The sequence below is a fragment of the Delphinapterus leucas genome, chromosome 21 (assembly GCF_059928025.1).
Source record: "Delphinapterus leucas isolate spDelLeu-1000000601 "Yukka" chromosome 21, BTC_Dleu_Yukka2, whole genome shotgun sequence".
Taxonomy (NCBI): domain Eukaryota; kingdom Metazoa; phylum Chordata; class Mammalia; order Artiodactyla; family Monodontidae; genus Delphinapterus; species Delphinapterus leucas.
In genome coordinates, this window is record NC_143149.1 from 21626570 (window position 1) to 21640615 (window position 14046).

Below are 14046 nucleotides of genomic sequence, written 5' to 3' on the forward strand. Positions count from 1 at the left end.
AGAGCTGGTTGACACAGAAGGTCTGCTCTGTGTCAAAGCTGGTGCCGGTTACCTTCACTCCATCATTCTGAAGTCGCCTCTCCTCACTGCACCTCTGAATTCACATCAGGAAAATAAGGAGATTAGAGTCCCTGCTCTCTTGGTCCTTCCAGCCCCAGCGTTAGCTTATTTGCACATACCATGGTGGGTTTGCCCATTTCTCCATTGCTGGGTTTTGTCCCTTTCTGACGGGTAACTGGGTCATGAACTGAAGTATGCCTGTCCGGTTGTAATCATTATGTGTTGTTATTGATCCAGGTGAACTGAAAAACTGATAAAATGCCTGAGTGATGGCATCAAGCTTCACACTGACAAGTTTTGCAAGTTTAACAGGTTCTGTTCTGAATTGCTTCTACAAGATTGAGGTGGAGAGGAATGCTGAACTGAGGAGAAAATGGTCTTTCTCAAAAGCTTATGCTTAGAAAGGTCTCAATTTTTTAACATTTGCTTCCTAGCCACTAAACAAATCTCATGCCAACCATAAAGTGAGTAATATGCATTTCTGCATGTTTCGATAGCCATCTAGATGTTAGTGATGTGTAACTCCTTTATCTCTCATATTTTAGTTGTTTCAGTGAAATTCACCCCACTTTTGTCTGCTAATGTGAAACATAGCTGTGCACAGGAGCAAGACAGGACAAAAAACTTTCCAGAACAATTCTACACTGTTTTCTACTCATCAAGGAGTGTCAGAAAACAAATATGTTCAGCAAGTGTCCAGGCAAGGGGATTATCTTGTCCTCAAATCAGGAGGGAGACCCTTTTTTATATTCCTTTTTCATTCCCAAGTCCAGAGGACCCTTCAGTCAAAACAACTGCTTGTTAAATTTATTCACTTTTATTTCATCCAAAATAATTAAATCTTATGGGATGGAGCAATAGTTCCCCATAAAGCCACTATAGTTCTGTTTGATATTTTTAAGCTAAAATTTCCTCTTAAATCTAATTTAAACTTCCTAACTGAAGTTTATGGACTAAAAGTATATGGTCTTTGCCTGTGTTACTAGGTTCAATGCATTGCTCACATGTATTTAGAATTCGCATAGCATGACACTGTAAACATAACATTAGGTCATTCATAGGATTGTCCTATCTGCTTAGCTACCACAGGAAAGTGTATTCAGAGTTCCAGGAAGAAAAAAGAAAATACGTTTCTTACTATTTCTAAGTATACAGTACTCACCACTATTATGAATAAGACATTAATAAAAATGATCTTCTGAAAGAAGAAATAATGTAAAAATGAGAAAATTTGTTGTATGGGTACTCTGTTTACCAGTCTACAACATATTTGCCAAATATATTCTTGAAGTTCAAAGCCAATGCCAGATGTGAATTGTGAGGCTCATGACTGATTTATATGTTGAATTTTGCCCTTACTATTTGTTGCTAGCTAAAGAGTGTTTCTGTATCATGTGTAAACATGAAAAATACTTAGAAATACAGAAAAATACCACCCAGTTTTTCTTTCTGGTATATGTACATATTGTTTATTGTGTGTACATTTCTGTGAATGACTTGATGTGACATCAAAAGAGAATTCAGCTCTTCCACTTTTCATGTAAGACCAGGCCTAGTTATAGCCATAAAAGACTGCACATTCACATGTATGGAAGAAAAATTAGTGTCATAAGAATATGGGACTTGACTTCAAAGTTAGAGAAATTGAGAAACTTAGTAGGCCATGAACTTCTTTTTTTTCTTTTTTTGCAGCATGTGGGATCTTCCTGGACTGGGGCACGGACCCGTGTCCCCTGCATCGGCAGGTGGACTCTCAACCACTGTGCCACCAGGGAAGCCCGGGCCATGAACTTTTAAAAGTAATCTTTTTCAAATTTAAAACAATCTAGAAAAAGGAAATTTTGAAAATGTATAAAAGCTCAAAGAAAATAAGGATCGGTTGTGAATCCCATCACTCCAAGAACAGCTAACATTTTGGTATATCTGCTTCTAGTATTTTTCTATACACAAATTTTTTTTAACTTAATTGGTTTCATGCTTCAGTATTATTTTATAATCTGCTTATTATAAAGGGTATTACGGTGAATATCCTTATAGCTAAATCTTTCCACATACTCTGTTTATTTCCTTGGAGAAAATACCTGGAAGGTTAATTGAGAAATTAAAGAGAAGGCACATATTTAAGGCTTTCAAAACAAACTGCAACATCTCTTGTGAAATATAACACTTACTCTACCTCCTCCAGTGACTTTTCCCCAAATTTAGCCAAAATTGTAACATTTTTTTCCCCTTAACTTGTCCAATTTAAAAAGAGAAAAAATGGTTCCCCCATGTTTTATTTTGCATTTATGTGAGTAAAAGCGTCATTTAGTTGATCACCTTGGAATATGCTTATTAGGTGTTTATTCTCTTCTGTGATTGTGCATTTTCTTTGCCCATTTCTTGTTGTGATATTGTGTTCTTATTGATTTACCAGAGAGATATGAAATATTAACCTCTTTTCTGCCACAAAAATGGAAAAGATTTGTCCTAATGAAACAGAGTAGGGTCCTTGCCGCTCATGTCCTCAACCTGCCTTTTGTCTATAAAAAACTTTAGCTAAAGAATAAGTTTAATCAGAGAAGTGAGAAAATGCAGAAACAAACAAAAACAGTCCAATAAGACTAAATAATAATAGTTTAGTCATTAAGCAAAGTCAAGGACCTTTAGTTCCTCCTCAAGGGCTATAGATCGTATTCTGACCCGTATCCTGTGAGCTGTCTTGTAGATACTGAAACCCTCACCAGGTGGAAGAAGTTAACTACATGATGACCAGGCTGTAGCATCACATAAGCTGCCACAATTCTGGGAACTGGCCTCAAAGAAATGGGAACAAATTGACCCTGGAACTGAAGATTAACTGTACTTAAAACAATCAAGATGAAACGTTCAGACCACTGCATGACCATTTGAAGATGACTGTCAGAGCTGACTGTGCTGTTTCTGCATGTAGCCCCCTCCCTCCGTCTATAAAACCTCTTGCCCCTGGGCTTCCCTGGTGGCGCAGTGGTTGAGAGTCCACCTGCCGATACAGGGGACACAGGTTCGTGCCCCGGTCTGGGAGGATCTCACATGCCGCGGAGGGGCTGGGCCCGTGGGCCATGGCCGCTGAGCCTGCGCTTCCGGAGCCTGTGCTCCGCGATGGGAGAGGCCACAGCAGTGAGAGGCCCGCGTACCGCAAAAAAAAAAAAAAAAAAAAAAGCTCTTGCCCGCTGATCGTCAGCGGGGTTGGGGGGGAATCCGTCTTTGGACAGGAGTCAGCCCTCCCCTCCCAGGTTGCCGCCTCCGAAACAAAGCAGACTTTCCTTTCCACCAACCTTGCCTGTTTATTGGATTTAGAGGGGCGAGCAGCGGGATCCCTACATTTGGTAACAGTTTCTTGGGCCTCCAACATGAGGCCGTACTCTCGCGACATCTGGCTCCCGGGGCTTTCCCCAAGCAGAGCCGCAGCCATGACGGCGCGCCAGGAGGGCCGTCAGGAGCCCGCTGCTCAAGGCTTGCTGGCCTTAAGAGGGGGATTTTGGGGGACGTTCCAGCAGCTGCCGAAACCATGTGTTACGGGGATCCTCCCTGTTTCTCCCCTGCTTGGCATTGCGTGGCAATGTATGCTTTTCCTTGGTGGAACGGAAACATGCATCTGGACAAGCTGACGAGTTCCAAGACCGAGTAAGTCCACCGGTCACCCCGGCAAACTTCTCTTTTGAGCACGAAGTGCTATTGGTCATTTTTGCTAATTGGTTCTGACGTGTGTCTACTGTTGAGGACTGTTTGTGAGCACGAAGTGTTATCTGGGCATTTTTGCCAATTGGTTCTGACTTGTGTTTGACTTCGAGGGCAGTTTGTGAGTACAAAGTGCTATTGGTCATTTTTGCCAGTTGGTTCTGATGTGTGTCTGACATCAAGGACCGTTTGTGTTGGGGAAGTGTTTGGGACTCCGTATTGGTCATTTTCTTGGCGGATTTCTGACAGTTCTGTCTTCCGTGTGTGAATGTATATTCCATTTGTGTGATTGCTACCTTTGTTGTCTTTTGTAAAATGGGAAATTCAGGTTCAATTCATTAGAAAAATTTTAGCTATGAATTTTTTTTTGCGGTACGCGGGCCTCTCACTGCTGTGGCCTCTCCCGTTGCGGAGCACAGGCTCCGGACGCGCAGGCTCAGCGGCCCTGGCTCACGGGCCCAACCGCTCCGCGGCATGTGGGATCCTCCTGGACCGGGGCACGAACCCGTGTCCCCTGCATCGGCAGGCGGACTCTCAACCACTGCGCCACCAGGGAAGCCCCTATGAAATTTTGACTAAAGAAAAAGAAAGATGATTTTTTTTAAAAATTATTTATTTTATTTAGTTTTGGCTGCGTTGGGTCTTCATTGCTGCGTGCAGGCTTTCTCTAGTTGCGGCGAGGAGGGCTACTCTTGGTTGCGGTGCGCGGGCTTCTCATTGTGGTGGCTTCTCTTGTTGTGGAGCACGGGCTCTAGGCGCGTGGGCTTCAGTAGTTGTGGCTCGTGGGCTCTAGAGTGCAGGCTCAGTAGTTGTGACGCACGGGCTTAGTTGCTCCGTGGCATGTGGGATCTTCCCGGACCAGGGCTCGAACCCGTGTCCCCTGCATTGGCAGGAGGATTCTTAACCACTGCGCCACCAGGGAAGCCTGATGATTTTTTTTAAAACAATGTATGGCAACAGTATTCTTCAAACTCCAGAGAAAATTAGTTAAGATGAAGCTTTTGAAATTCCAAAACTGGTTCTTTTTGCATATGCAGTTAGAGAAAGCTAGCTTGATAAAAATACTGTTTTCAGACTTCTGACCCTGAGAGAACAAAAATATGCCTTGGAGAAAGCTTGAAGTTAACTCTTATCATGTCCTTGAAATACAGGCACATCCCACTTTACCTGAGAGTTTAGCCTTGGGTTAATTAGCAGTACTTCAAAAGATGTTTGGGTTTATTAAACATGCATCATATACCACATTAAAGAGAAATGATGCTATGAGAAAAATGTAAGTTTTTAGAGGTTATGGAATATGTTCTTAAGTTTGCCAATCAGTAAATGCTGGTATAACAGTTCAATTACTTGTTTCTTGGTTTTGTTAAGGCTTTTAAGGGTTAAAAATTGTCATATGTAATTAAAGCTACTAAAAGTGACAAGAGAAGCATTTCAGTGTGTAAAGCAAGTAGGATATGTGTCATCGGTGAGAGAAGGTACAAAGAATGGAGATATTTTTGTTGAGGAAAAATGATGATAATAATTTTTTCCTAGCACTGGTTGTTTCAGGATGGGGAAAAATAAGGAACAAAGCATATGGATACAAAAAGTGATAAAAGGTTTGTGGAAAAATGGAACTTCGAGAAAAGAATTTTGTACATTGTCAGGAGCGATTAGAATTAGACTGGATTTAATTAGGTCAATGAACTTTGTTATTAATAGTAAGCTGGTATAAGACAGGAATTTGGTTTTCTTTCTCCCTGTTAAGAGAACAAAATTTTCCTGGAATACTGAGCTGCTTTTCGTAACAGATTATAAGTTTCTTTCTCTAGCTAACTTTGAGTATTTCAAAGGGCCCCTAAGCATCTTAGAAGAAACATTAAAGTAACTATGGTTATTTGGTATGTTAAATTATATGGAAAACATTTGATAACTTTCAGTTCACACTACTGAACTGGGTAAGAGATTTAAAGAGTTCTAATGGAAAGCTATTGTTTTGCTTCAAATCATATTTTTGACCCCAATGTTCAGGATGGAAAAAACTGTCTAGTGAGGTTGTCACAGCGTATAACTACTCATGATATGTATCACTGCTGGCTTTAAGTTTCCTGCTAAACGCACATGTACAATGCTTGTGTGACAATTGGGTATAAGTGATAAAACATATAGCCTATAAAATATTTCTCCATCAGCATACCTCTGTACTTGTTTGTTATGTCTGATTAGTTTTCCCCCAATGTGGATAACTAGGCCAATATATAAACAAAAAGTAGGCCTAGCACTGAGGGACATGAATGGACCCAGAGCAGGCAACTGAGCCACTCTGGCAAAGCTGGAAAAATATATTGATTATCAATGCTTTCTATGGAAAGATTTGCAATTAAAAGGTAGGAAATTATGGAAGAAATTTTCACATAGTGAGGTATGGGGAAGTCATTCTGGCTTATACATGATTTAATTTGAACTTTAGGCTAACCAAAACAGCCTGTCTGTGGCCTATTAAACATACATTGTATATCTGCTTTAACCATTAAGAGAAAAGAACACATTCCGAGAATAATACAAAGATGCATTTTGATTATTATCCTCATTGTAATATGCCTACTAATTTTCAACTGTTTGTCCAGGTACTATGACAAAGTAATCAAAGAGAGATGTAATGTTTTCATAATATAAAATAATGACCTGAATGAACCTAGTCTGTGGCCTGGTAAATCTTCTTCCCCTGCAGTAGATGGAAATGGACAGGGTTGAGGAGAAGCAGGCTATGTAAGCACAGCTACTGATTCCTGCGACCAGCCCTACCCCCACCATGCATCCCCACCTTTGTAAAGGAGGCAGCCTTGATGCTAGGCCATGAAGGGTTGGAAGCCTCTAGAAGATAAAACTTAAGCAATTTTTTTTCTTTTTAAGTGGCATGATATCCTGTGGTACCTTCTGATATGTACAAGAGGGATGGCAAGTAGATTTTTGCTTTAGATAGTCAATCACCACACAGGAATGATATAGAATAAATTTAAATTGATTTACTGGGGACTTCCCTGGTGGTCCAGTGGTTAAGACTCTGCGCTTCCACTGCAGGTGGCACGGGTTTGATCCCTGGTCAGGTAACTAAGATTCCACATGCCGTGACGCCAAATAAAAAAATAAATAGATTTACTAACATGGCATCATTATTCACAATAGACAAAAGGTGGAAACAACCCATGTCCATCGATGAATGAATGAATGTGGTCTATACATACAATGGAATATTATTCATCTTTAAAAAGGAAGAAAATTCTGACACATGCTACAGCATGGATGAACCTTAAGGACATTGTGCTAAAAGAAATAAGTCTAAGGATAAATATTGTGTAATTCCACTTACATAACTTGCATACAGTAGTCAGAGTCACAGAGACAGAAAGCAGAACAGTAGTTGCCAGGACCTGGGAGGACAAGAGAACAGAGTTGTTAAATGGGTAAAGAATTTTAGTATTGCAAGATGAAAACATTTATGTAGAGTCAACAATGTGGATGCCCTTAACACTACTGAACTGTACACTTAAATGGTTAGGATGATACATTTCATGTTCTGTGTATTTTACTATGATTTTTTAAAATGATGTATGCTGTATCTTCCTTTCACTGTGTAGGAATTTTACAAAACTTCTTTCACTTACTTAACAAACTAAGACTATTTATTGAGTACCTCCTACGAGCTAGACACTATTCCAGGTGCTGAGATATAGCCACAAACAAGACCAGCAAGGTCCCTAGAGTTTGGAACTTAACAATGCAGTGGGAGATACAGAATATAAATAGGTCAATACACAATAAGAAAACATTTGGTAGTGATACGTTCTATATAGAAAATAAATTAGGGTGATGTGATACTGAGCTAATTGGGGGCTACTTTAAATTGGATGTCAAAGGTTATCTATTTATTCTCTACAATACTGGGCACACAAAACTTGAAACCAGTTGTCAGGCTATAGGTCAACAAGGAAAGCTAATGACATGTGGACGGTCTTTGTTCACTTCAGGCTGTTCTAATGCTATTTAAAAAGAGAATGATCATAGTTTAATTTATTTTTTTAAACAGAACAGAGTCACACATTTAGTTTTTTTGTTTTAATTTATTTATTATTGGCCGTGTTGGGTCTTTGTTTCTGTGCGAGGGCTTTCTCTAGTTGCGGCGGGCGGGGGCCACTCTTCATCGCGGTGCGCGGGCCTCTAACTGTTGCGGGCTCTCTTGTTGTGGAGCACAGCCTCCAGATGCGCAGGCTCAGTAGTTGTGGCTCATGGGCCTAGTTGCTCCGCGGCATGTGGGATCTTCCCAGACCAGGGCTCGAACCTGTGTCCCCTGCATTGGCAGGCAGATTCTCAACCACTGCACCACCAAGGAAGCCCCATGTGGTTTAATTTTTATTCTATAACCTACTGAACTGGATTTGCCACCGGAAGACTAACAACAGTGTTTAGGGCCTTATTATGTGGAGAGAGTAAAATATAAAGACCTGATATAGGGACTCTGAGGACACCCCATAAAAGCATACTGATCTTTGCTCCCCGGAGTTTGCAACATGATGGTATGTAGGCTAACAGGGGCCCCAGCGTTTGTCCGTTTAGAATTAGTCGCTGGGAGCCCCCTATTATCTGGAAACATAGGGCACTGTAAATAGATTCCTGCCTTACCATAGGGCCTCTCTGCAGAAAAGAAAGCTATTCTAGGGCCTGAGGATCAGTTTACACAGACAGGTACTAATCTCAGCAATAATTCATTCCTGCCACATTGTGATTCATGCTTTGTTTCTCACTCAGCCTTGTGATAAACTCAGAGGCCCAATGGAACAAAGAGCCCAGATCTAGAATCAGACGCCACACTTAGTGCAATCATCTTTTATTACCATAGAAAGTTACCCCCACAGGGCTACACTTTTTTGTCATAAATATTGGAGCTACCCTATATCTCATTGTTTTCTATGCTGGAAAAAAAAATCATTCAAACAATCAACAACTTTACTAAAATGCATTAACAATATATTTTGACCAGACAGTCATCTGTAAGAGAATTCCGTGGATACTATGTGAAAGGAGACATGGCGGAAAAAGATAAAATGGATTTGTTGAGTGGCTACTATGGGCCAGGCCATCAAGATGGATTTTAGGGCAGAACCAAACAACACTATCCCTACCCTCAAAGAATTTATCCTTGCCCTAGACAACTAAGTGATTCAAGTAATAAGGAATTGTGGCAAGTGTTACAACAGAAGAGGGTATGTATAGAAGTCCAATAGGAAAAGCTAATCTGTGAGATTGAGAAACCTCCCAGAGAAAATGGCATTTAAGCGAAGATCTGAAGGATGCACTGGGTTTGGGAAGTGGCAGGCAGGACTCTAGGGAAAGAAAAGAGCATATGTCAAGGTCTAGAGGCAAAAGGGAGCACAACACTTCGGAAACAATGAGGAAAAAATCCAGTTTTCCTGAGTTGTGGGGTGAGGAGGTGGCGGGGTAATTGGAGAAATTGTAACCCTCGTGTACTGTTGGTGGGAATGGAAAATGATGCAGCTGCTATGGAGAACAGTAGCGCATTTCTTCAAAAAATTGAAAACAGCTACCATATGATCCAGCAGTTCCACTTCTGGAGAACTGAAAGCAGGGACTCCAAGAGATAGTACTATACCCTTGTTCGTAGCGGGATTATTTGCAGGAGCCAAATGGTGGAAGCAACCAAAGTGTGCATCAAAGGATGAATGGATAAATAAAATGTGGTATATACATGTGACGGAATATTATTCATCCTTAAAAAGGAAGGAAATTCTGACACACTATGAACATGGATGAACCTTGAAGACATTATGCTAAGTGAAATAAACCAGTCATAAATACTGCATGATTCCACTTGAATGAAACATCTAGAGGCCTCAAATTCATAAAGACAGAAAGTAAAATGGTGGTTGCCAGGGGCTGGCGGGTAGGAGGGGTGCTGGTGGAATGGGGAGTTATTGATAAATGAGTAGAGTTTCAGTTTGGGAAAATGAAAAAGTCTGGAGACGGATGATGGTGATGGTAGCACAACACTGTGAATATACTTAATTTCAATGAACTGTAACTTGATGGTTAAGATGGTAAATTCTATGTTTCTGTATATTTTACCACCAGTTTTTAAATTTAAAAATCTTCAAAAAACAAAAGACCCATCCTTGGTATTGTCTACTCTAGAATGTTCAAAATTACTTCAAACCAATGCTTAATTAACTTTGATTTTTAGAAATAATAATTTTTAGGAAACTGTAAAATCATGATTCTCACACAAATGTAAAATGAACGCGTGTCAAAGATTTTATTTAATTTATTAAGGGAACCAGTATGTTACAACCGATTTAAAGAACAATGCAAAGGACACACATATATAGGCAAACAGGCCTGCTAAAGTGAATTTACAAATCAATGCCAGAGCATGTATCCATCGGGCAATAGTCATTAACATTCTACTGACAAACTCATTTGCGTTACTATGGACAAAAATCACTTGTGACACTACAGGTTTTCTGTAATTTACAGAGTTGTAAACAGCTCAAAGACAATGAAAGTCTCAGGACCCTAGAGGTGGACAAACCTGAAAAGTGTGCTAGACAGGGCACACACACACACCCCTTTATTTTTTCGTCAGTTTCAAAATCAAGAGGCCAAACAAAGAAAATAAAATCCTCGGTAATTCCTCATCCCAGAAACACAGTCGCTTTGATTCTTTTCCATCAAGGTTAATCCGGAGTATGGCGTCTTTATTAAGCAAATTAAACAAAATACACAAGTGCGACACTCTGGGACACGCTTCTCGGCCGGGAGGACCCTCGGTGCACACCTGCCCAGCGCATCTCGGGCGGTTCCGCCCACTCAGCCATGGGTGTCTGCAAGCTAACAGCGCAAAATTTCGAGGGGCCATCGGATCCCCGCTGGGGGTGGAGGGAGGACAGGCTACAGGTGCAGGGTCGACGGGCAGGGACCGGAGAAAAACTTTAGTTACCGAGATCTGCTGAGAAGCAGGGACCTGCGCAGTGCCCGGGCCAGGTGCGGCCGTTCGGGCGGCGCCTCTTTCCTTCCCCGCCCCAGGCCGACCTGGCCCCGCCGAGCCGCGCAGAGGTGCAGGGGCGGGGCGACCTTTGCTCGGTCCGAGTCCCGCAGGGCCGCGCAGCTTCCTGCTCGCCACTCCAGCCCCTCCCACCCGGACGGGTTTGGCCGCGGCTGCCGCCACCTCTGCGCGCCGGCATCTCGGGCCCAGGTTTCGATCAGACTTGCCCGCGAGCTGGTTTCGATTAGGCGGCTGGGCGGGAGGTAGGGCGGAGCGGCCGGGACGCGGGGAGCGAACTAGGGACGGGTAGCGGAGCGCAGACGGCCCCGCGCCGGAGACAAAGAGCGGCCGGAGGAGAGCCGGGCGCAGGACTCCGGGCGTGGCGGCGACGAGCGTGCGGACTTCAGGGAGCCGGAGCCTGGAGCGCTCTCCGGGGGCGCAAGGGCTCGAGATAGCAAGCCGGCGGCGGAGGCGGAGGCGGAGGCGGAGGAGTGGGCAGGTGCGCCGTCCAGGATGAGGACGCCGGTGGTGATGATTCTGGGCATGGTGCTCGCACCCTGCGGGCTGCTACTCACCCTGACCGGCACGCTGACGCCCGGCTGGAGACTGGTGAAGGGCTTCCTTGACCAGCCGGTGGACGTGGTGCTGTACCAGGGCCTGTGGGACATGTGCCGCGAGCAGAGCAGCAGCGAGCGCCAGTGCGGTCAGCCAGACGACTTGGGCTACTTCGCCGCCGAGCCCGTGCGGGTGGCGCGGGGACTCATGATCGCGTCGCTGGCCGCCACGGCCCTGGGGCTACTGCTGGCGACGGTCGGCGTGCGCTGCTGGCAGGACGAGCCCCACTTCGCGCTGGCCGGCCTCTCCGGCGTCGTGCTTTTCGCCGCGGGCCTCTTGAGCCTCATCCCAGTCTCCTGGTACAACCACTTCTTGGCGGATCGCGCCGTCCTGCCCGCCCAGTCCAGCCCGGTCACCGTGCAGGTCGGCTACAGCCTGGTGCTGGGCTACCTGGGCAGCTGCCTGCTGCTGCTGGGCGGCTTCTCGCTGGCGCTCAGCTTTGCGCCTTGGTGCGCCGAGCGCTGTCGCAGCTGCCGGAAGGCGCCCCCAGGCAGGGCGCGCCGCAGCAGCATCAGCACCGTGTACATCGACTGGCCGGAGCCCGCGCTCACGCCGGCCATCAAGTACTACAGCGACGGCCAGCACCGGCCGCGGCCCGTCCAGCTCGGCGCCGCCAGCCAGCGCAAGGCCGGCTTCCCGATGCCCCGGCCGCCGCCCAAGGCCTACAGCAACCCGGTGGAAGTGCTCGATGGGGAGAAGGCTCCCGAATCCCACCACGGCGTGTCCTCCCGCAGCACCCGGTCATGCGGCAGCGCGCTGCCCTGCGACTCCGACCTGTAGGCGGCGCCCCCAGCCTGCTCTGGCCGGGCCCTGTCTGGATGAGGGACTCGCCCCACCACGGTCCAACCTTGAACTTGGCTGTTACCTTTCAGCTGGAAACACCTGGCTCGGAGTCGGACCCCCGGACACATTCCTGTAACTGGTTTGGAGGGCGATCTTCCTTTCCTAGCCAAACTCGACTCCTTGGACGATTAGTTCAGGTTGGGTTTTTACAGAGTTTAGTGTTTCTCCCCCGAGGGATCAGGGCCCTCTTCTGGACGACAGCCTTTTCATACTTTTAGCTGGAGACATAGGAAGAGTGACTTTGCATCCTGCTGATAATAACAATGTCAGAATCAGCAAATGGAGGCTCAAAACCGATTGAACATCTCCAAACAACATTCTGAAATGCTGATGAACCTTGCATCAATATAATTATCATTAATTTATTTTCTGCTGCATAATTCATTTTCACACAAACTGTCAAGAGACCAGTACCTTTCTGGTTATATTTGAATGGGGCTGTTAAAATAAACATAGAGCCATGCAAATACCAGCAGCTTTAGTGGCTTTTATGGAATGAAATAACCTGATTAACTCATATTTACATTTCTTCATGTATAAATAGGATCTGTCATTTTGATCACTTATTTTTGGTGTGAAAGTTGAGGTCACTCCAGAGTTTCTCTTCTAGAAGCCAGAAGGAGAATGAAGGGACTGATGCTGTATTGTTCTATTTCTTGGCTACCTCACCCTGGACATTAAAGACTATATATTAAATATTTAGAACAAAATGGAACCTGTTAATCACATTAGGCTACCGTACATGTATATATATCTCTTATTTATAAATAAAATTTGAAAGCAAGAGTTTCACTCAACTCAGACAAGTTTTTTTTTGTCTTCAGTATAATCTTTAGGAGTTTAAGCATTCATTACAACAATTTTCTGGCTGCCTATGCACTGTTTCTGAAATCTAGCACTCAGATCTTTGCACCTCTTAGCATAAGATTACTAAAAGTAGCCAATGGGCCCCACTTCAATCCCTGATTGTTTTATTTTCAGGTTCATGCTGTTTTCTGTGCAAAGCCAAGTCTATTGTTGAAAAAACTAGAAGCACCAGTTTCCACATGAGGTGAGACTAGAAATCTTTTCCTCTTGTAACAGTGCTGCCTAAAATCACAGGTAGGCAGCTGTGTGTTCCATGCTCGGGACTAAACCTCTAGCAGGACCGGCTCCAATTCCAATTAGTTGGTTTTAAGGGCGTCTTGAACTGAACTGAATCTCATCTTTAAAACCTGCTGTCGAGGGATTTCCCTGGTGGCGCAGTGGTTAAGAATCTGCCTGCCAATGCAGGGCACATGGGTTCAAGCCCTGGCCCAGGAAGATCCCACATGCTGCGGAGCAACTAACCCCATGCGCTACAACTACTGAGCCTGCTCTCTAGAGCCCACGAGTGACAACTACTAAGCCCGCGAGCCACAACTACTGAAGCCCGTGCGCCTAGAGCCCGTGCTCCGCAACAAGAGAAGCCACAGCAATGAGAAGCCCGTGCACCGCAACAATGAGTAGCCCCTGCTCGTGGCAACTAGAGAAAGCCCACGGACAGCAATGAAGACCCAATGCAGACAAAAAATAAATAAAATTAAATTAAAAAATTAAAAAACAAAAAACCCCCACACCTGCTGTGGGTAGCCAATTCAGAGGTAGGAACATTCAGTGCAGTAATTACTGACAACACAGCTATAGTAGAACTAACTAAACAGCACACACTGCTTGTTAGCAGTGGAAGGGATATTATAGGTTCATTTCCCTTGCCATTTTGTACTGGAATCACCTATTTCTTTTTGCATCCAAACTTCAATGTGCTGGCATAT

At 44.3% G+C, this 14046-nt stretch overlaps 1 protein-coding gene across 1 annotated transcript; it reads left to right on the forward strand.

Moving 5' to 3' along the window:
- The first annotated feature begins 10920 nt into the window (after positions 1-10920).
- On the forward strand, positions 10921-13050 carry CLDN23 (claudin 23). Its single transcript, XM_022571416.3, has one exon. The coding sequence runs from the start codon at positions 11309-11311 to the stop codon at positions 12188-12190; it is 882 nt and encodes a 293-aa protein (XP_022427124.1). The 5' UTR covers positions 10921-11308; the 3' UTR covers positions 12191-13050.
- The last annotated feature ends 996 nt before the right edge of the window (positions 13051-14046 follow it).